We start from the raw sequence: 22,296 nt of genomic DNA, 5'->3' as shown, positions 1-22,296 counted from the left end.
CAATCCCAGAAGAGTGGAAAGAGTGAAAAATAGTGCTGCTGCATAAGGAAGCACCGAAGTATGGTGATGTCAAACTATAGACCAGTGCATATACCAAGTGGAGTGGTGGAATACAAATACAGAATACAAATTTGGATTGATGAGTATGGAAATTTTTCAAGGGAACAGCATGGGTTTGTTAAGGGGAGGTCATGCTTTAGTAACTTGGTTCCATTAATAATAGGATGATAGGATGACTAGTATACTGGACAGCGGAGATGCTTATATTGTGATTTATCTGGAATTTGCTAAAGCAGTTTATCAAGTACCACATGATAAACTACTGTTGAAGTTGAGCAGGATGGGGATGGATAGTCATTTGGTAGCTTGGTTAGAGGGATGGTTGACTCAGAGGAGCCAGCAAGTTGCATATGGAGGGACAGTGTCCAAAAAAGGAAAGCAACTAGTGGGGGTACGACAGGGTTCTGTTCTGGGACCACTCTTGTTTAACATATATATCAATGATATAAAGTAATTCACAATGTAAAAGGAGATATTCATATGTTTGCAGATGATGCTAAGTTGGGAAAGGCAACATCAGGAGGTCCTGACATGTTGTTATTACAAGATTATTTGAAAAGGTTGGTGTTTTAAGCTGAAGAATAGGAATGCCATTTTAATTTCGACAAGCATCGGGTTATGCAGTTTGGCCAGAGAAGATGGAATGAGGTTTTACCATTATTGGAGGAACTTTGCTTCAGGAGGTTGAGGAGGCAGGGGATCTTGATGGATAGGGAACTGAAATTTAGGAGGACACACTGCAAAAGTTGTAAGGATTATCCAGAAACTTGCTGCTATAATGTGAAGCATGCTGACCATGTACAGATAAGGAGATGATAGTTCCACTGTCTTCTTCTTCTTTTCAGCTATTTTCTGTCCACTGCTGGATGAAGGCTTCCTCCAGTTCTTTCCACCTTTCTCTGTTCTTGGCAATGGTTGACCATTTTCCCCAACAAAATTTGACAATTCATTACTCCGCCTTCTTTTAGGACGTCCTCGGCCTCGTTTCCCTTCTTTTGGAATCCAATTTATTAGTATGGTGGTCCATTGCTCATCTTCTCTTCTGGATAGATGTTCGGCCATTTCCGTTTTAGTTGCTTATGGTGAAGAATGATGTCAGTGATGCGAGTCTGGCTTCTGATCAAGGTTTTGCTTCTTATCTCTTAATGCGATGCCTGCATCAACCTCTCCATTTTTCTTTGAGTTGTTATTAGTTTATTTGCCAGTGCTTTTGTTAGCAACCAAGTTTCACAACCATATGAGATGACTCAAAGTATACATTGATTAAACGTCTTCCTTTTTAAACAGTGGGACATCACTGTTCTGAAAAATGCATTTCAGTTTTCTGAATTTCCAGGCAAGTTGAACTCTCCTATTTATTTCCTTTTGGAATTCACAGTTTAGATCAATGAGATTACTTACCTAAGTATGTATATGAAGAGACTCTTTCCAAGAAATTGTTTTCTATTATTATGTTTTTTGGTATATTATTTGGTATATTATTAAATCTGTATTTAAGTTTTGTCGATTTGGAAAAGGCATATGACAAGGTGCCAAGAGAGAAGCTATTAAATACGCTGCAGTTATATGGTGTCAATGGGGCATTATATCAAGCAATAACTTAGTCTTTATTTGAGTTGTAAGTCAGCAGTTAGAATTGAAGGAAGTACAGGAAGATGGTTTAATGTTAAATCTGGTGTGAGACAAGGATGTACATTATCCCCTCTGTTATTCGTTATCTATATGGATCACATTATGAAGGAAAGTGGTATTAAACCTGATATCAAAATTGGAGATGTTAATGTCAGCTCTTTGCTTTATGCAGGTGATGTTATACTTCTAAATAAATCTGCTACAAGTCTGCAAGATTCTCTGACTAAATTGAATAACTGTTGTAATAGATATGGTATGAAGGTCAGCATTAAAAAGACAAAGACAATGAAAATAGGTAGAATTGTTAGAAAATATCAACTGTGTTGTGAACAAGGAACCCCTGTGGAACAAGTAAAACATTTCAGGTACTTAGGCACGATTTTTAGTGAAGGTGGTAAATTAAATATGGAAATAGAGAACAGAATCAACAAAGCTGGTATGGTAGGAAGTCAACTGAATAAATTCATATGGAATAAGAGAGAAATTAGTCGGAACACTAAATTAGCTGTATACAAGGCAGTGTTCAAACCAGTTTTAACTTACGGATCTGAGAGCTGGGTCAGAAGTAAAACATTTGACCAAAGACTAGAGACTGCAGATATGAGAGTGCTGAGAAAGATTAGAGGCGTGAACAGATGGCATCAATGGCAATATCATATTAAAAACGAGGATATTAGGAAAGAACTTGACATTGTCAGCATCCAGGAATGTGTAAGCAGAGCTAATCTCGGGTGGTATGGTCACTTAAATAGAATGGGAGAGAAAAGATTAGCAAAACAAGTGTTCTCTGCCAGGTTGGCAAGAAAACGACCCAGAGGAAGACCAAGATATAGGTGGATTGATATGGTACAAAGTGCCTTAGACGATAGAAATATAAGATCTGATAATGTTGGGGTCTTGACAAGTAACAGACTGATTTGGAGGAAAATTATAGATAGGAAGTTAGTAATGATGTAATTTTTTCATGTAGTACTATTATATCCTGTACACCCCTTGAGGGTACATGGCAGGAATTTGATGATGATGATGTTGTTTTTTTGTGTTACAAAATGATTAAACATGATTTTAGTGTTTTCTCTATTTCACTGTATAAGACACTAATTAGGCCTCGTTTGGATTTCAGTGCACAGATCTGGTCATCTGGCTATATTGGTGATAAGGAAACAGTGGAAAAAGTGCAGAGGTGAATAACTAAGACTGTCTCAAGACTCCGGAATATTGAGTGCGGACAGACTGAGGAAATGTGGTCTTCAGAGCTTGGTAAATGGGAGGAGGAGGGGTGATATGATTGAGACATACTGGTATAAGTTGGTGAGATGAGCCTATCCAATAGATACAGGGGAATTATTGCATAGGATAATGGGTGATGTGAGAACTAGTTATGGGACTGAATGGGATATCATCCCTAGAAACTTTACAAAGGTCATGCAAGTAAGGAAGTGAAAAGGAGATTTTTTGCTTTGCAGATGGTTAAGGAGTGGAATGTATTGCCAGAGCTGGTGAGTGCTCCAACATTGAATGTGTTCGTGGCAAGGTATAATAGTTATTATGGTCTCTGAGTGTTCAACCTCCCACAGTGAATCTTTACATGGAGGCTTGGAAGTAATATCTTTTTATTACCCTTGACTTTGTATTCAGACTTATAGGAAGTCTGTTCCTATAAGTCTGAAGGTTCTGTTCTATAGGAAATAGATATGGAATAACTCTTTAAGATTGGGCAGGACAAATTTGCAAGAGCAAACTTATTTGACTGGTAGGGTGTCATAGTTAACAAGTTGATATATGCTGTTGTCCGAGACTATTAGATTCATTTTTTTAAATAACCCTACCAATCGAATAAAAAAGAAAATGGAGAAGCTACTGAAATAAGTCACCACATGGCCCGAAGATACAGTTAAAAAATTAATTTCACACTACGCTCGTTCCCCAAGAATTTACAGCCTACCAAAGATTCACAAACAAAACACACCACTCTGACTGATAGTCGAAAGCATAGACAGCCCCAATTATCACCTAGCCAAGAAAGTAGCGTCAACACTCAAGGAGTTGGTAGGTCATTCCCCCTACTATATTAAACACACAACACTTTTTTGTAAACAAAATCAAGATCTCGCACTGGAAAAAGATGATTTATTAGTCAGTTTTAACGTCTCTGCCCTCTTCACAAATGTCCCATTTAATCACACAGTCCTTCTATTACAGGACAAATTTCCTTCCAATATTACAGCACTCTTTGTGCATGTACTACAATCTGGCTATTTTGTATGGCAATACACTTTCTACCTACAAAAAGAAGGCACAGCCATGGGCTCACCATTATTTCCCCCCTATTGCTAACTTTTACGTGGAACATTTTGAGCAAGAGATTGCAAGACTACAGAAGTGACAGAGAGTGAAACTCTTGAAATATTAGATACGAAAACACAGTTATTCAAAATGAAAACTGAAATAAAGAATACATGTAGTGATATTAGATGTTTAGCAGAAACAAATGAAAGTATGCAAGAGTGATCACGAGTGATTCGAAAATAGCAGTGTATGGAGATTCCATTGTTAGAGAACTGATTAATGAGAGAGTACCTAAGTCTGCTATCCAGGAGGGAGAATGAGCAAGATAATTCATGCTTTGAACATGAGGAGGAAATGAGCAAGAGAATTAGTGAGGACACTAATTCTTGTTGTAGTTGTGAGGACAAATGAATTAAGCACACATAAGGAGAATATAGGGGCAGATATCAGGAGGTTATTGAGAGTGAAAGATAACAGTATAGTGAGATAGGTTGTCAGTGTGTTGATGAGGTATGACAATGATGAGTTGAGACAGAGAGGATCACGAATGGTATGCTAAAGAAGATGTGTGAGGAGAAGGGAGTACAGTTTGTGGATGTGTGGCATGTATTTAAGGGAAGAATGGACTTATACAAACGTGATGAATTGCATTTGAATGGCCTTGGAGTCAGTGCACTAGAGAAACTGTTACTGGATGGAAGTCCAGTGCGATGCAAGCAAGAGAATAGAAGTAAGAGATGAAGTGAAAGATCAGCAGAGTGGTATTGAAGAGACAGCAGTGCTTGGCAATGGAAGCAGTAGTGGTTTTGAAGATGAAGAAGAATAAGAATTCAAGAGGAATAGGGAAACAAGGTAGGGGGAGTCAAAGTGGACAGGGAGACATGGCATAAGGAGAGAGTGGATACTGGAAATAGTAGTAAATGCATGTACAGTGGTATCTCGCTAATCCGAACCCTCCAGTAATCCAAACACTGCGGTTTGAAAGAAAAAAAGGTTTTATTTATTACGTATTATTATTTTGTGTACTATTATTTTTATTTAATAATTATTATTTTAACTATTATTATTTATTTTATTATTATTACGGTACAATATTTTTTCATACTGTCAATTGCACAGTTATACTGCAGGCCTATTTTGATTTATTGTATGTTCACGTTTGTATTTTTATATTGTAAAGTATGTACTGTATTGTCGGCATCAATCACAAATATACACAAAAAGAGGAAATTCAGAACGTGCATAATTTGGTTAAAAATATAAATTCAGATGTTGAAATTTCACAAACAGATGTTACGGAATGGGCTACAGGTAGAACTAAAAGTGAATTCGAAATCAAAAGATGCTGAAATTATAAATATGACGCTACAGAATGAATTAGAAGATGATGATGACCATGAAGAACTCAAAGAAAAAAAAGTAAAGCATGAAGAGGCAGCTGACAGTTTTAATATGTGTATAGAATGTGCTAAGCAGAATGATACGCCATTCCACAAAATTTTGTTGCTAATGCAACTCCGAGAAGAAGCATTCGAAAAAAGTTTAGCTTCCAAGAAGCAAAAGAAAATCAATGACTTTTTTTTAGAAAGAAATAAAAAAACTTTTTTTGTGTGTGTTATTTTATGAAACTTTTTTTTGTGTGTTGTGTACAAGAAAGCGATATTTTTTACACAAATTAAGTTACATACTGAACTATGCAATTTTATTAAATCAGAATCCTCAACAATACAGGTACATACAAATTAAATTTTTTACTAAAATAACTTGTGTGCCGTTTTTTTTTTGTTTGTTTGTTTTGTTTTACAGTACAGTACAGTAGCTTTTTTCTATCAGTTAATTTATTTACAGAATTAAATTGATGTACCATTAGAATCTGATTATTTTTTCTTAAACGCTAGTTGTTGTCTCTTGGGGGGGGGGTTCTAATCCGAACTTTTCGCTAATGCGAACGGGCATGGTTTTTATTAGTCGGATTAGTGAGATAGCACTGTATAGGGATGAATAGAAATGGAATAGATCAGGATGTGAGCAGGGAAGTTGAGAGTGAGCAAATATATATGTAGTAAGCAGTGACAAAGGTGATTGAGCAAGGGAAGGTGGTGGTGGTAAAATCACAATGAACAAGTGGCTTGGGTAGGACTGGTTATTAGCCCTAAAAGTGAACTGCTGTGTTTATTTAGAAATACTAGAAATATTGGAAATAAGGGAGATGAAATGGTTTCACTGATTGAGTTTATTCATCCCAAAATTATGGGAATGAGTGAAACATGGCTGAATGAAGATTATATTAACAGGAATAGAAATGGAAGGATCCTCATACAATGTTTATCACGAGGATAGAAAGGACAAGAAGTGGAGAAGGGAGTGCTGCTGATGATAGCAGGGGAATTATGTCTACATAAGGTAGACGTGAAAGAGGGTAATAGTGGCAGTGTGATGTAAGGTGGACGTTGACAGGAAGACATATTTAGTTGGATGTTGTTATAGGCCTGAGGATGTGGAGGGTGGTGATGAAGAAATGTATAAACAACTTGGATTAGTGAACAAAGAAAGGGTAATTATTATGGATGATTTTAATTATGGTGGTATAGATTGGAATGAAGAGATAGCATTTGGGAATAAGGGAAAATGAATTTCTCGAGTTCTTGAGAGATAACTCTCTCAGGCAGCATGCAAAGGAGGGCACACGAGGATCGAGAGTTCTAGATCTGATGATTTCATCAGAGGATGTAATTGCGAGTGGAGTTTTTACGCTTTCCTCTAGTTGGTGAGAGTGATCATCTGGGCTGTGGCCAGACAAATGCACATTTCTGCGAGGAAAGGATATATGTGGAAGTACAAGGCTAGTGATTATGGCAAGCTTAGGAGACAGCTTGGAGATAAAGCATGGAATGAGGAGTTGAGGGGGTAAGGAAATAAATGTAGCTTGGGAACTAACAAAGAAATACATAATAGCATCAATGTGTGAATGTATTATGAAGGCCAAAAGGCTGAATAAGGTAGATGTAAAATGGATGAATGAGGGACTTAAACATGAAATCTGGAAAAGAAAGTAGTTTGGAGGAAGTACAAGATGAATAATGGTAATAATCAGTCACATGAAGAGTATAAAGAACAAGCCAGGAGAGTGACTCATTAAGGAAAACAAAAATGCAGTATGAGCAGAAATTAGCAAATCAAATGAAGAAAAACCCTTGAGATTTTTTAGATATTTGGCAAGTAGAAGGAAGAATGATTATGGTAAGATGATGTTAATGGATGAAAATGATGGAATGGTAACTGCTGCAGAAGACATTGTTGAGGTAATCAGTGATCAATTTATACGGGTGTTTCATCCTCATCAGGGTGAAATGATGAGAAATTTAAGTGTGGAAGACATAGGAGAGAATGGCTTAATTGTGAGTAAGCAGGAGGTATTTGAGCAAATAAATAATTTTGATGTCAAGAAGGTGATAGGGTTTGATGACATATCACCACACGTCTTAAGGGAATGTTCCAGGGAATTGGCAGTAGTATTGGATTGTCTGTTTAATGAGTCTTATAACAGCACAAGTTCCAAGGGAGTGGAAAGAAGTTAAAATTGTTCCACCGCATAAAGGTGATGATAAGACTACGGCTACAAATATAGGACAATCTGTATATCTGGAGTTGTAGTGAAGGTACTAGGGAGAGAAATTGGTAAGTAGGATACAGAAATGAATTGCTGGTATTCTCTGTGTTATCAGAATGGGTTTGTTAAAATGAGATCATGTTTTCCTAACTTACTTATGTACTTTAACAAGGTGACAAATGTCTTAGACAAGGAAGATGAATATGCAGTGGTATACTTAGATTTTGCAAAAGCTTTTGATAGACTGCCACATGACATGCTATTAAAGAAATTGAAATGGATAGGTTGGATAACAGACTTCTGAGTTGGATGAGCGACTGGCTGTCAGACAGTCATCAGAAAGTTGTGTACGGGGATGCAGTATCCTGAAAGAGAAAGGTCACCAGTGGTGTGCCACAGGGGTCGGTTTGGGACCATCATTGTTCTATTTGTATATTAATGATATTGGGATGGGTTTAACTGGTGATATGCAGCTGTTTGCAGATGATGAAAAACTGGAGATCACAATGTATGAAATAAATGCAGATCACAATGCAGATGTTATGGCCTTACAAGATGACTTGAAGAGATTGTCTGAATGGACAGGTAAGTGAAACTGTCAGTTCAATGTTGCAAAGTGTAAGGTTTTGAAATTTGGTAAGCAACAACGGGATGCAAAGTAGGGTGGGGACACTAAAGATGGAAGAGGAGATGAGAGATCTAGGAGCCAGGGTCCTCTGGCAATGATACAGAGGACCCTGGCATGCAGAAATAAAGAGGTTATGATGCCATTGTATAAGGTCTTGATCAGGCCTCACATGGATTATTTTGCACAGATTTGGTCACTGGGTTTTCATGGTGAAAAGGATCAGTGGTCATTGGAATGTGGAGTTCAAGGACAGCTTGAGAGAATGTAAACTGCAAAGCCTCGTGAATATGAAGAGGAGGGAAGATATGCTGAGACACATAAGCTAGTCAGGAGTGGCTATCAAGTTAACACGGAAGAGATTTTTGATAGAACGAGGGGGGGGTAGAACAGGGGAGTGAGGAAAAGGTAGGGTGTGAGCAGGGGAGTGAGGAAAAGGTTCTTTATATGGAAATTGGTTAGTGAGTGGAATGCATTGAGTGTACTGTGAATGTAGACACACCGAATCTGTTTAAGTCGTGGTTGGATGAGCTCTGTGCGTGATTCTGTGTATCACCCATGTTGAGTCTCTGACTCCATGGAGATCAGATAATCATAATAATGCAACACTAACTGAGTTTGCAGTCAGTAGCAGGAAACTAACATCCTAAAAAAACAAAAAAGAAGGAAATATTAGGCTAAATGACCCCCCACATTTGAAGAGGTAACAGATTTTCAAGTATCCTTCTTCTTGCATCAATACTCCAACTGACATAGTGAAAAGAAAGCACAAAGCTTTTCAATTTCATAGAAGCTCAACTACTACTTCTTTCCATCAAAGATTAGGCATTTGCTTGTTTTGGCTTCATAATCTTTCAGCTGCTCTTCCTTTTTCTCTCTTTCTTTCCCCTTGGGTTATATTTATCTACTTCTTTTCAATATCTTTTCATCAAAATAGTTGATATCTTTTCATCCTAAATAAACGCTTTTTTCCATTTTTTCTTATTCATTGAATTTTTTTATTTAAATTGTAAATACTTAACTATCTTCTATGTCATCATTTTTATAAGCCTAAAGTTATCATGGTGTATATATTCCCCTTGTCTAATTCAATCAAAATGTTGTTATAAATGTAAGTTACTCAAACATGAAATTTCTTTAGTAAACCTATATTGTTCATTGTGAAGTATACATTCCTTGATAACCCATGCAAACTCTTAACAACTTTTCCAAAATTTTCATCATCATTCCAGAGATACTGATTAATCAATAGCTAGATACATCAGTCTTGTCACTAACGTTGTGCAATGGAATTATCATACATTATTTCTACTCCTGTGGAATCTTATCTGTGCTGAGACTCTAATTTTACAGCCAGTTTAGCTGAATACTCTTTTAGCATCCTTGCTGATATCCCACCAGTCCCTATCGCTGAATTCTTATTCAGTTTATGTACAGCTCCAGTACCTCTTCCTGATACACCTGAATTTCATCCAGAGCACAGGTAGTGTTGAGCTCAGTGTTGCATTCACTAGGTTAATAGCTTTTAGCAAAATGGATACTTATTAGTTGAACAATCTCTTATGCATCTTCTACCTACATACCATCCAAATTTAGGAGTTATTCTTTCACAATCATTTTTTTTTTTTTTCATTTGCAACATAAGGACAGAGTTCTTTTGGGTTGTCTTTAGCTTACAGAGACAGTGTTGCTTCATACTCATACTTAGCTTGCTGTACAATACTTGTAATGCTTGTAACCTGTGCCTTATAATTTTCATAGCTGACATCATCTTTATGTATAGTATTCTTTTCACATCATTTTTTCTTAAGAATTTCTTAGGTAATAAGATAACACATCCATTTCACTCCCACTATTTATTTTTCAAACTCTAGGGACACATTCCAATATTACATCATTCATGTATTTTTTAAATACTTTCCATCCAGTGCCAATATTCTTCCCATCTGTCAATTGATGCCCTGGATTGAACCTATTATTCTCCTCATTTGATCGTAATTTCAGATATCCTTTTCTGAATGAAATATCCATAGAGTTAGCCACTTCCCAGATCACTGTCACCAACCAGAGAAAGAACAGTCACATCTTTTACTGAAACCTTCTCAGAGACTATAATTAGATCTAATATTCTTTGACCTCAAATTCCTTCTATCACATGCTTCTTAAGGAGGTTGTCTCACAACAGCTGAATAAATTTGGTTTCATTCTTCTCATGTGATTTCACTGCTACCCAATCACTGTTCAAATAATTAAAGTCACCCTGTGATGATTAATCATTTAGTATCCATTAAGTTTATTTGGCAATGCGTTAATTCATTCCCAGAAACTCAACCACCAAACCTGTGGTTTAGTTTTATCCTATTAGCCTCCACTTCATACCAGATAGCTTCAAACTCACTACTAAGTGGGGCTTTATTATTATTCTCATGAATTTCTACCCTAAATGGACTCAAATCATCCACTCTCCTCTCCTCTCTCCTTCCTAAAAATATCATACGCTTTACGTTCAATACCAATTAGTATATATGCCTCTAAATGCTAGGCCTCTCTAACCGAACTGGCTTGCCTTTGACCAGACTATATGATTTGAGTCTCAGAACAGGGAAGATTCCATTGTACGAGAGTGCTAAGATTGATGCGACTAATTATCAACCTATCAGTATCTTTGGAGTAGTGATGAAGATTTTGGAAAAGTCAGAAAGATCTTGAATACAGAAATGGGTTGATAGTAAATCAATACTTTTGCAAAGAACAGCAAAAGTAAGGAAAGGTTCTGTTTGAGCAACTTGTTCATATTTTATAATACAGTGATCTACCATTTATTTGAACCTTCAAAACATCTTCCCTTCAATTAACCGACTCTAGCATATCAACCAACTTATGGTACAGCATAATGCAAATTGTGCTGTACCAGAAGAAAATGACAGATTACTGTGATGTTACAGTAATCTGTCATTACTGACAAGACAAGAGAAATGGATAACACCGTGATACTTTTGGACTTTTCTACGGTTTTTGACACAAAGAATGGAAGGCTGTTGCATAAATTGGAGGAATATGTGATCAGATAATAAACTCTCAGCTTGGATAAGAGGATGGCTGACTGACTGAATATCAAAAAGTGGTGTATGGGAAATGAGTCTACAAGATTTAAGGTGATCAGTAGTGTACCCCATTAGAAAGGATTTGACAGGAGATATAAGTTATTTGCTTCCGATGCAAAGATGGGAAAGGTAATTAATGTGACAAAGATGAAGTACTTGAGAAAGACCATAAAGCAAAGAATGCAAATACAATTCAGAGGAAAATTGCAATTCTGAAATGAACACATTTAGGAATAAGGAAATCATTTTGCCTCTACAAAGTCATATAATCTCATCTGAACGATTGTGCATAGATGTGGTCACCTGGTTTCTGAGATGGTGTAGATACAGTGGAGAGGATACAAAGGAGAGCATTAAAGATGACATTCAGACTATGGAATGTAGATAATGAGGATTCATAGAGAATTTGTGGATTGCAGATGCTAGTAGACAGGAGAAAGAGGGAGTGATGTAATAAATACATGCAAACTTCTTAAAGGATCATATAGCATACCGATATATGGTATTTTATGGAGAGTGGAGGAAGAGAGAGAGAGAGAATCCAAAGAATTTGAGAATGAATACAGTCAAGAAAGAGAGCACAGCTAGATTTTTCTCATAGAGCAGTGCACAATTAGAATGGCTTGCTTTCAAGCTAGTATGTGCAGGTAGTGTGAATGAATGAATGCAAGAATTTGTAAGGCAGCAAATTCTTGCATTCATTGTTGGTGATATAGGTGATATGGAATCTTGATGAGTCCCTAAATGACTCCCTTGATGAGTCCCTGAAGGTATCTGGTAGTAGTAGTAGTAATAATAATAAACACTAGCATATCAAAATTCCTAAAAATATTTCTTTTACTTTATATTTAATGAATAATCATTTAAAAGCTATTATATATATCAGTATCTGTATACTTTGTTTCATACACTAAAAATGAAATATAAAGATTTATAAAAGTATATTTACATTATCCATTAATTCTCCAATCATTCCTGTCCATTTTTCAGTTCCCAGTCTCTTGTTTCCAAACTTTCCATCTTTAACAAGATGAATTTCATACTTGAAATGAAGGGTCTCTGCGAGAGATTCAATAAGATCTACGATATATCCCTCAAACCTGTCATTCCCAGATTTGCCTCTTTTCTCAATTAAATATGGCACAGCCTAGAATAATACAGAGATACTAATCAATACAATGTATATTTGTTTACATGTGAGAAAGAAAGAAAGATAGTTTATAATGCAATAATAGAGAAATAAGGCATAAGTGAAAGATGAGTAATATAGTGATCTCTCAATTATCTCACTTTCAAATGACTAAATTTTCATTTATCTGTCTCTCAAATGGGTGTATCAACTGACCTTGTATAGTACCATGTGAGCATATCTCTAATCAACCATCCTTCAATTATCCACCCAACAAATTAATTTTCTGCAGTGGTCAAATAATTGAATTATACTACTACATCACTGTTTAGACATCACAAAGAGAAAAATTCTGGAAACTCAACAAAACCTTAAAAACAATTATCCAATCAACAAATTAATTTTCTGCAGTGGTTCAATAATTGAACTATACTACTACATCACTGTTTAGACATCACAAAGAGAAAAATTCTGGAAACTCAACAAAACCTTAATTTCTCTCTGACAAAAAAGGAATAGCCCTAATCTACATATATATCCTTCACCCTAAGAAAAATTACAACATAAATCCCAGTTTCAATCTAACCATTAAGTGTAATAACTATGTTGTGCCAATTATGTGAAAACAGTCACATAAACAAGCACAAACAAAAATCAAACTATCTTCATCTGTTTGTAGTGGTCCTGCAACAAAAATAATGGTAACTAATCCATGAGTCAGTTTTATGTGAAGAAATGTAAAGTAATGTACTCTGGAATAAATCAATAAAACATCTACATCTGGATTATTGTGGTCAGTCAGGTCTGGTCTCCTAGGTTTCTTGGGGATGAAAAAGTGGTGGAGAGGATTTGGAGGAGAGTGACTGAGATAGCGTGTGGTTTGTGGAATGTGCCCTATGAAGATAGACTGAAGGTGTGTGGATTGCAGAAGTTCGTTGACAGGCAAAAAAGAGAGGATGTGATAGAAACATTCAAGTTACTTAAAGGGTTTTATATGATTCATGTAGGGGAAAGGTTTCAGCACTTGGCTAGAGAGAGAGACCAGATCAAGGGGTCATCCTTGGATAAAGGTATGGTTAGTAAGGGTGTGAGAACTAGATTTTTTGCTTGGAGAGATGTGAATGAATGGAATGGGTTGCCGAAGTTAATTGTGGGTGTTTTGCCTGTTAATGGGTTCAAGGAGAGGTATGATAGACTGTGTGGATAGCTTGGGTCGCCTGCAATGAGTCCTTTGACTCCGTGGAGGTGCCCATACAATAATAATAATAACTATACTACTTCGTAAAATCCACAAAATGGGATCAACTGAATAAATAACTAAAATAAAATCAGGTAACAATTTGCTAGTCTTTGAAATCACTGCCTTATAAAGTCTCTCATGCCTATGTTTTCTGAGAAGTTAATGTTATCACACACACAAAGTGGAACAGTGTGTGGATAGTGAATTATGTAATATAGATGGTGGGTTACATGGAGTGCCCACCTGCAATGTGTGTTTACACTCCTTGGAGATGTCACATAATAATAATAATATATGTGTGTGTGCTGAAAAGCTGTGATAATCACCATGAAGAAATTGAGGTAGAACCTCAATTGAGGTGTTTATCAGAACCTTTCACCCCCCCTCTCATATGTGTGTGTGGGGGATTACATTGGAAGTAATCTGCTGATTCAGGGAATGATGATTCCTTCATCAATTTGAAGCAAGAAAAATGTTTATATCAACATAGGTCTGTTTATAGCCAGGTGGGGAGATATAATAGTCATTTTCATAATTTAGTCAGTCAGTCTAGTTCTTACAAGTATTCTCAATGCATGTAAACAGTATTACTGAGGTCTTTTATTGTGTGCTTTAACCAAAAAAAAATAAAAATTCAGCTAAGCTATTATAATTGATACAAAATAACAAAACAGTGTTAAGAATTTAAAAAACCATAGCCATAAAGTGTGATAATGACCAAGAGGTCTGAAAAATATTGAATAGAGTAATCAATTCAGGGAGTAAAGGTAGTTCAGACTTAAAGGGATGCTACATTTTCTATATACTAATGCCTGAAGTATCAAGAACAAGAGGGGGGAGTTTTTAGCATTGGTTAGTGCAACCTCCCGAAAAGTTATAGGCATTAGTGAGACTTGGCTAACAGTAGATGTACCGGGATAGAATGTGAAGAGTTAAGTATTTTCAGGGAGGATAGAAAAGATAGGATGGGAGGGGGGGGGGGTACTGCTGATAATACAGATGAATTGCAGCCAAAAAGAATAGGAGATAGGTGAAAAGGTGGCAGTTCATTTGAAGCAATCTGGTGTGAGATCTAGGCCAATAAGACAAAATATAAGGGTAGTTGCTGATATAGGCCAGGAGATTCCACGGATGATCTGGAAAACATGCATCAGCAAATTAGTATGAGTGCAGGTTGAGTGATTATTATATGGCTTTCAGCTATGAAGATAAAGATTGGAAGGAAAAAAATGGAATTTATACACCTACTGAGAGATAATTACTTGAAGCAGCATGTGTTGAGGGGGACTTGGGGTTCAAGAGTATTTGACTTGGTCATAGGATCAGAAGAGCCATCCATAACCATGGTGGCAGCCATATTGTTGCCGATTGGGGAACATGACCATGCAATCTTAACCTGGGAGATTGTAAAATATAAGGAATATTCTATCAAGAAGTGGTATATGTGGAACTACAAAAGCAGGTGATTATGATAAGCTCAGGAGGAAGCTTGAAGCTATGCCATATAAAATCCTGCAAGGGAAGCATGTTAGTAGTGCATGGGAGATGGTTAAAACGTCATCTAGAGGAAGCAATTGTATTAAATTGTATACCTAAGGTAAGAAAGGTTAATCAGGTAGGAATTAGATGAGTAATATAATTAAGCAAAAGCTGCAGAAAAAGAAAATGCTGTGGAGGGTATATAGGGTATACTTGCTTTGTTGACTTTCAGAAAGCATTTGACAGCATTGACCAGAAAGTGACATTAGCAGTTCTGGAATCCTATGGAATTGATAAAAAACTAATAGCTATATTAAAAGATGTTTACCAGAATGCAGTTGTAGCAGTTAGAATAGGTGATGATTTGGGGAAATGGTTTAAAACAAACAGAGGTACTAGACAGGGAGACCCAATATCACCAAGCATTTTCATCACACATTTAGAAAGAGCAATGGATAAAATGAAAGAAGATGCCAAAGGAATATCTGTACATGGAATGAGAATTAACAATCTGAGATTTGCAGATGACATTGTTATTATTGAAGAAGACGAAAGAGAACTACAAAAAACACTGAAATTGTTAAATGAGGAAGGGAAGAGAGATTTGAACTTGTTATGAACTTTGAAAAAACAAAGACAATGGTATTTGGTGAGAAGAACATGAAACAAAAGATACAAGTGGATGGAACTGATATAGAAAATGTAGAACAATTCACATATTTGGGAAGTAAACTGACATATGACTTGGACTGTAAAAAAGAAATAAAGATCAGGATTGCAAAGGGAAGAACAAATCTGAAGGCCATGGATAACATCTGGAAAAGTAAAGTGATCAGTCTGCAAACAAAACTAAGAGTATTGGAAACATGCATCTTCAGCGGTGTACTGTACAGATCTGAAACATGGGTAATAAATAAGGAATCAAGAAAAAGAATTTTGTCATTTGAAAGAACTTGTTATAGGAAGATTCTAAGAATAGGATGGGTACAGAAAATCACCAGTGAAGAGCTCTATCAGAAGATACAACCAAAACAGAATCTAATGCAGAAGATTATAAAACGGAAGCTGCAATTATTTGGACACATCTGTAGAATGAGTGAGGACCGGAAGATAAAGACATTTATGTTTGGTATTTTGGATGGTTTAAACAGAAGAGGTAGACCATACAGAGAATGGATAGATGATATAAAAGACTGTGGAATGGGTGTACAAAAACTGCAACACTGTGCACTGGACAAAGAAAGGTGGAAGAAGATAGTGAAACAGGCATCAGACATCAACGGGCAGTGAGCCCATGATTCATGATGATGACGCAGAAAAAGAAAATGCTGTGGAGGGTATATAAGGCAAAAAGGTGACCACCAAGATCATGAACAGTACAAGGGTCAGGCAAGAAAGGTGACCAGCATGGAAACGAAGATAAAATTAGATTATGAGAAGTAGAAGAGCAGGCCAAAGGAAATCCCAAGGGTTCTTTCATTACATAGCAAATAAAATGCAAGAGAAATGACTATGAAATGAGTGCTGAAGGTGATGAGGTGACCCAGATAAAATATTTGAGTTACTGAATGACCACTATGCAAGGGTATATCATCCTAGCAAAGTTACTGCTATGACATATATGACAGACTGATGTGGGAAAGAGGATTAATTGGATTTTTTAGTATATTCAGTACTCAGTGTGGATAGGTGGCATTTCAGATTGTGTTACTTAAATATTGTGCTCTGCTATTATAAAGTTTTAAAAGTGATTGCTTAACCATCTACCCCAAAAGAAATTATAGCAACAGTTCTCGAGGGGCTGTAAGTACTCTAAGCATTTCAAAGAAAAGTTTTCCTATATACTTTAATATCAGCCATTAGCAGACAAAAACATTCCAAAGATGGCAGCAATAAAATAGAATGATGATAAAGTGCTATGAGTCTCATTACTACAGATATATCTCTTGAAGCTTTAAAATGCTGAAGTTGCAAGCCAGACATTATGGAAAAGATAAAGAGTTTACTTTGTGATTTTTGTCACCAGTGGACTCATGCCAATTGTGCCAAAGTTGAAAAATCAACAGTCAAACTCCTAAGCAACCTCAGCTAGCCATTTTTCTGTCCTCTGTGCTTCAATTCCTAAACCTTGGAAAGCACATGGATAGCCTGGAACAGTGCCTTATCGTGACTGACGAAACCTTCTCCCAGAAAACTGACACAATCAAAAAAAAGCTTGAAGCAATCCACAATCAGCATCTCGAAAGCTAACATGTCTACCACAGACAATGCCAGCAAGCTTTGCGATCTCATTGCTTCATCAGCTAAGACACAATCCAGGCAGAAATAAAAAGTACAACACCATCATCTTAAATTTCCATTCAGAAACTGATATAATGCTAAATGACATCTGCAGGCTAGCAAAATAATGCAACTTTGATCCCAAGAAAATTTTTAGGTGTCACTACTTTGGTCTTACAATTACAATGAGAGATGGAATGAACTTCCCACACTTAATAAGAGACCTGCGATACCCCAATAAGATCGGTGTTCATATTGACTGTGAACAGCAAGACAGAAGGGCTGCATCACATGTACAAGCTCAGCCAGATCTGATCTATGCATAGTGCAAAAAAATGCAGCAATTATAAAAAGAGCTGGAAGAGAAAAAATGTCAAAGTGGAGACAAAGTATGGACAGTCGATTACAAAGAAGGGTTACCAGTGAGAAAATCAAACCGTAAATAACCAGTATGGAAACCTGATCCTAAATACTGCATAAAGAATGTGTGGGATTTATGTGGTCAAAAGCAAACTTCACAGAACCTTCTACATAAGTTTTACAAACATACATGTCTCAGCTCTAACCTTAATGATGTTTGCTTCTGCCTTCAGTCTGCAAAAGCTCACCTACTCTTCCCCGACAGAAACTCAAATCTCAACCTCACCACACACACTACTCATCTCTCTGCTTTCCCAACTACACACTCTTTAACTCCTTTCAACTCAGAAGTGGGCACATATGTTTGCTCCAATATATCATGCCAGAGTATCCAATCTGGAATCTCCCAATTTTGACCTTTGGCTAAAAATCACCCCCATCTCATTCTACCAAATTCATATGCTATCTCTACTGCTCTCCTAATGCCAACAACCACTCTGAACTCTTCAATCACCTTTCCTTAAATGTTGATTTTCTTCAATCCAACTCTCCAAACAGTGAAGTCATCTTCCTCAGCTGGCTGGCTGCCTGCTTCCAATTTCACAGATCAAGCAGGTAGAGGCTGAGACTTTTGCAATGACAATTGATCTCTCACAAATTGTCCACATGCTAACCAAGTTACCAGACAATCCCAACCATTCCCCCCCCAAACATCTTGGATCTCTTCCTCACTAATGACCCATCATGCTATGAATGTTGTCTGCCCTCTAGGCAGTCCAAGACCACAATGTAGCACAGATCTATTCATCCCATAGGGCAACACACAAAACCACTCACATCCATATGAGTGGTTTTGTAATCTGATCAAGGAAATGCATAGAAGTTGGTCAGGTAAACCTGACCATTCCTCCAACCATTCCAAATGCTCGACATCGTGTTTGACTTTTTGCCAGAAAGAGATCAGAAAAGTTTTATTATTATTATTATCTGACACCTCCAGGGAGTCCAAAGACTCATCGAGGGAGGACTCATCTACAACTCTGTCTCTACTACTTAATCCACCAACTGACCACAATTACACCAACGGCATCTACCGCCGACCACCACCACCGCTAGTATTTCCACAGACAATCACAAACATCCATGCCCACAGCTGGATTCGAACCCACAGCCTTTTGGCTAGAAAGCGGATATGCTACCCACTCGGCCAGCCAGGCCAGCAAGCTAGATTCCCAAAAATCTCCTGGTGTTGATGGCATCCCTCCAATTGTTCTAAAAGTCTGTGCCTAGAGTAGGGATTCCAGCACTGTCAATCAACAAGGAACTTACTAACCTACGTCACCCATCTCTGGACAAACACTGTTTGTCCAGAGATGGGCGAAAGGTTTGGCAAATATCAAGTGGTTGCTCTTGATATCTCCAAGGCTTCTGACCAAGTTTGGCACAAAAGTCTCTTAAGAAAACTCCCACCATTCAGTCTGCACCCTGATTTTTGCAATTGGGTAGCCAGCTTTCTGGCTGGACATTCGCTCCCAGTGATGGTGGATGGCTCCTTATCTTCTGTCTATACAACTAAAGCTGTAGTTCCATCTATATGTAAATGATCTACTCTAGCTGACTGCCAATCCAGTACACAGTTTTGCTGATGACAGCACATTGTTTGACAAACCCTACAAAGGACAAATCACCACAACTTCCAGAACTCTAACCTCTATACCACCTTAAATTCCAATCTTCAAAACATTCATCCATGGGGGTTGAATAACATTATCAACTTCAATGCCAACAAAACACAGCTCTGCATTATTTCTGACAAAAAAAGAACCCTAAATTAAGATATCAAGAAATTATATACTTGGTTTAATCCTTTATTCAAGTGTAACTTGCATCTTAAGTACTTTCAGAACTGAGGCAACTCGTATAAGGAAGCTAAGACTTCACATCACTTGTGTTTTGCATTATGGGATACTAAGACATATCATTGCAGACATGTATAATGTTATGCATTATGGGAAGGGTCACTACCCAGACCGGTTTCGATCTTTATCGAGGTCTCTTCAGTGGGAACCAGACCTGAAAATACTTCAGGCGCAAACTTTGTTTGTGCCTTGGCCAGATCTACTAACTACACTTTTACTCATCTTCCAGATGAGTAAAAGTGTAGTTAGTAGAGGTGTAAGGACTAGGTTTTTCTCTTGCAGAGTGTGAATGAGTGAAATGGGTTGCCAGAGTCAGTTGTGAGTACTGTCTGTTAATGGATTCAAGGAGAGGTATGATATGATATTGTATGGATAGTTTGGGTCTCCCACAATAAGTCTTCAGAACTCCATTATGGTGCCTATACAATACTAATAAAATTTTTAGTTATTATTTAGTCTACACTGTCAATTTCCTAAAACAACACTATGCTTAATAATCAACATATAAGCCTAAACACCACAATACACAAACTTTATTAGAATGAGTGTTTGAAACCTTTCTGTTTCTGAGAGATATCTTGTTAAATACCTTACACTTTTTAAATTGCTCTTTTTCCTACCAGACTAATAATGGTAATTCTCTTCATTCTTTCCTTTAGTGTTACACGGGGATCAGCATTAATTTTAGACAAATTATGGACTCTACAACTGTGTTAGAAATAATTTTTATTTCCCAAGATTTCGACCTTCATATTAAGATCATCATCTGGAGTATATACATATATATACTGAGACAAGCTATATTACATTTCACGCAGCATGCTAAAGAGACAATGATTTGATCAACAGTTATTCTACAGGCCTGACCTTTAGTGAGAATTAGATTAAATTAAAATAAATAAAATAAAATAGCTACATCAAAGCTATATTCTATTTAAGACAGCATCAGGGAAAACTTTTCTTATATAGTTTTATTACAGCAAAAATGTTGTCTTAATTTAACGTGAGAATTGTTATATATTAGATTTAAGATCCTGGATTACCTATAGTCCTATTTATAATTAACTCTCAAGGAGAAAGGTTATGTGTGTAGAATATGTGCCTTCCATATTCTTGGGATTTTTAGACCATCGTTATTGTTAAGATTAGGATTTAAAAAACTGAGTATCGCCGTATAAGATGCACCCTGTTTTTCAGATCTATTTCCAAAGAAAAAAAATGCATCTTATATGCCGGCAAATACAGTATAATATATATATATATATATATAAAGAGAGAGAAAAACCTGTAGAATTTCCATAATTATATAAAATGGGTAGCATTGTTGGAGATCTGCTGTGCATCTAGGGGTGGTAGAATCCATACCGCAGTCAGTGATTGACTAGAGGACTTGGTGGTGAAGGAGTTAACATAACAGAATTGAAATGAGTGTAATAGGATAAGATGATAGCCAACCTTTCTTTGGAATGGGTTAATTATATTTTATTCCATGCTGTAAGGTAAATGCCAAATGAGTATGAAAAATTGGGAAGTAAATATGGTATGGGCATTTATTCTGGAGCATAAGTTTTAATCACAATTGGAGGAATACCATCAGAACCAGAAGACTTCTTGGTATCAAAGCAATTCTGCATTCTACTTATCGGTGTTGCCAAATGAAAATTACATAAAACAGCTAGATCTTAAAAATAAAAAAAAGAACTAAAAAGGAGTTAAAAATAAAAATTTGAAGATAAAATTTTAAAAGTAGTAGCTGATACTTTTAAGTTATATTATTATTATTATTATTACCACCCCAAGACCTCATGGAGTCAAAGACTCATCTGAGAGGTCCTTTTGTCACACACACAGCTCATCATACCGTGTTTTAAACACATTCAAACTCTTTGCAGACACCACATTCTCAGGCAAGGCATTCCAATCATTCACAACTCAGCATGAAAAAAAAAACTGCCTCTTACTCCCCTACTCACACCCTCTTTATACAGTTTCCAGGGATGACCTCTGGTTCTCCCCTGATCTCTATCATATCTCCCCTCCTCCTCCTGTCCACCAGACTCTGCAAATTACATCTTCTCAATATTTCCTCACACTCGACATTACAGAGGTCAAAAACTACTTTAGATTGAAAGATCTTTATGAACAGCACATTAAGTATCTCCACCACACATTCTGCATCAGCTATCTTTACACCATTTTCTCCAATCAATGTCATCCTTGAATAAATTTTTTTATTTTATTCAAGTTGAAGAGATACTTGCATATATAAGTGACTAAATACATCTTCCATGTGGTCTTCTGCACTTAATTCACCCATGTTTTCACTTATATTTTCAGCTTTATTATATGTGGCCATTGTTCCAATATTACTCAGTGTAGATGCTGGTAAATGATAGTCTGTACAGCACTTGTTGTTATGCCCGAGGCCATACTTGACTTGACTGACAGAATAGCTGTCAGCACTGGCAATTCCATGGTTTCTTAATTTAGTTTCAACTACATTCGTGGAACTAAAAATTTGTTCAATTTCTGCATTAGAATTTGGCAGTATTAATAAATTTATTGCACA

At 36.7% G+C, this 22,296-nt stretch overlaps 1 protein-coding gene across 1 annotated transcript in view; it reads right to left on the bottom strand.

Annotated features, from left to right (window-relative positions):
• LOC150100135 (glutamate receptor 1-like) overlaps nucleotides 1-22,296 on the bottom strand; it is a 227,060-nt gene that overhangs the window by 98,523 nt on the left and 106,241 nt on the right. Inside the window, exon 9 of the mRNA XM_090402506.1 lies at nucleotides 12,270-12,467. Within this exon, the coding sequence (XP_090258632.1) occupies nucleotides 12,270-12,467 (198 nt within the window). The remainder of the gene's footprint in view (nucleotides 1-12,269; nucleotides 12,468-22,296) is intronic.

Source organism: Typopeltis vanoorti, chromosome 13, assembly GCF_054136105.1.
Source record: "Typopeltis vanoorti isolate ZY-2024b chromosome 13, IOZ_Tvanoo_1.0, whole genome shotgun sequence".
NCBI classification, from domain to species: domain Eukaryota; kingdom Metazoa; phylum Arthropoda; class Arachnida; order Uropygi; family Thelyphonidae; genus Typopeltis; species Typopeltis vanoorti.
Note: the sequence above shows the minus strand (reverse complement) of the source record. Positions and strands in the feature narration are given on the sequence as shown.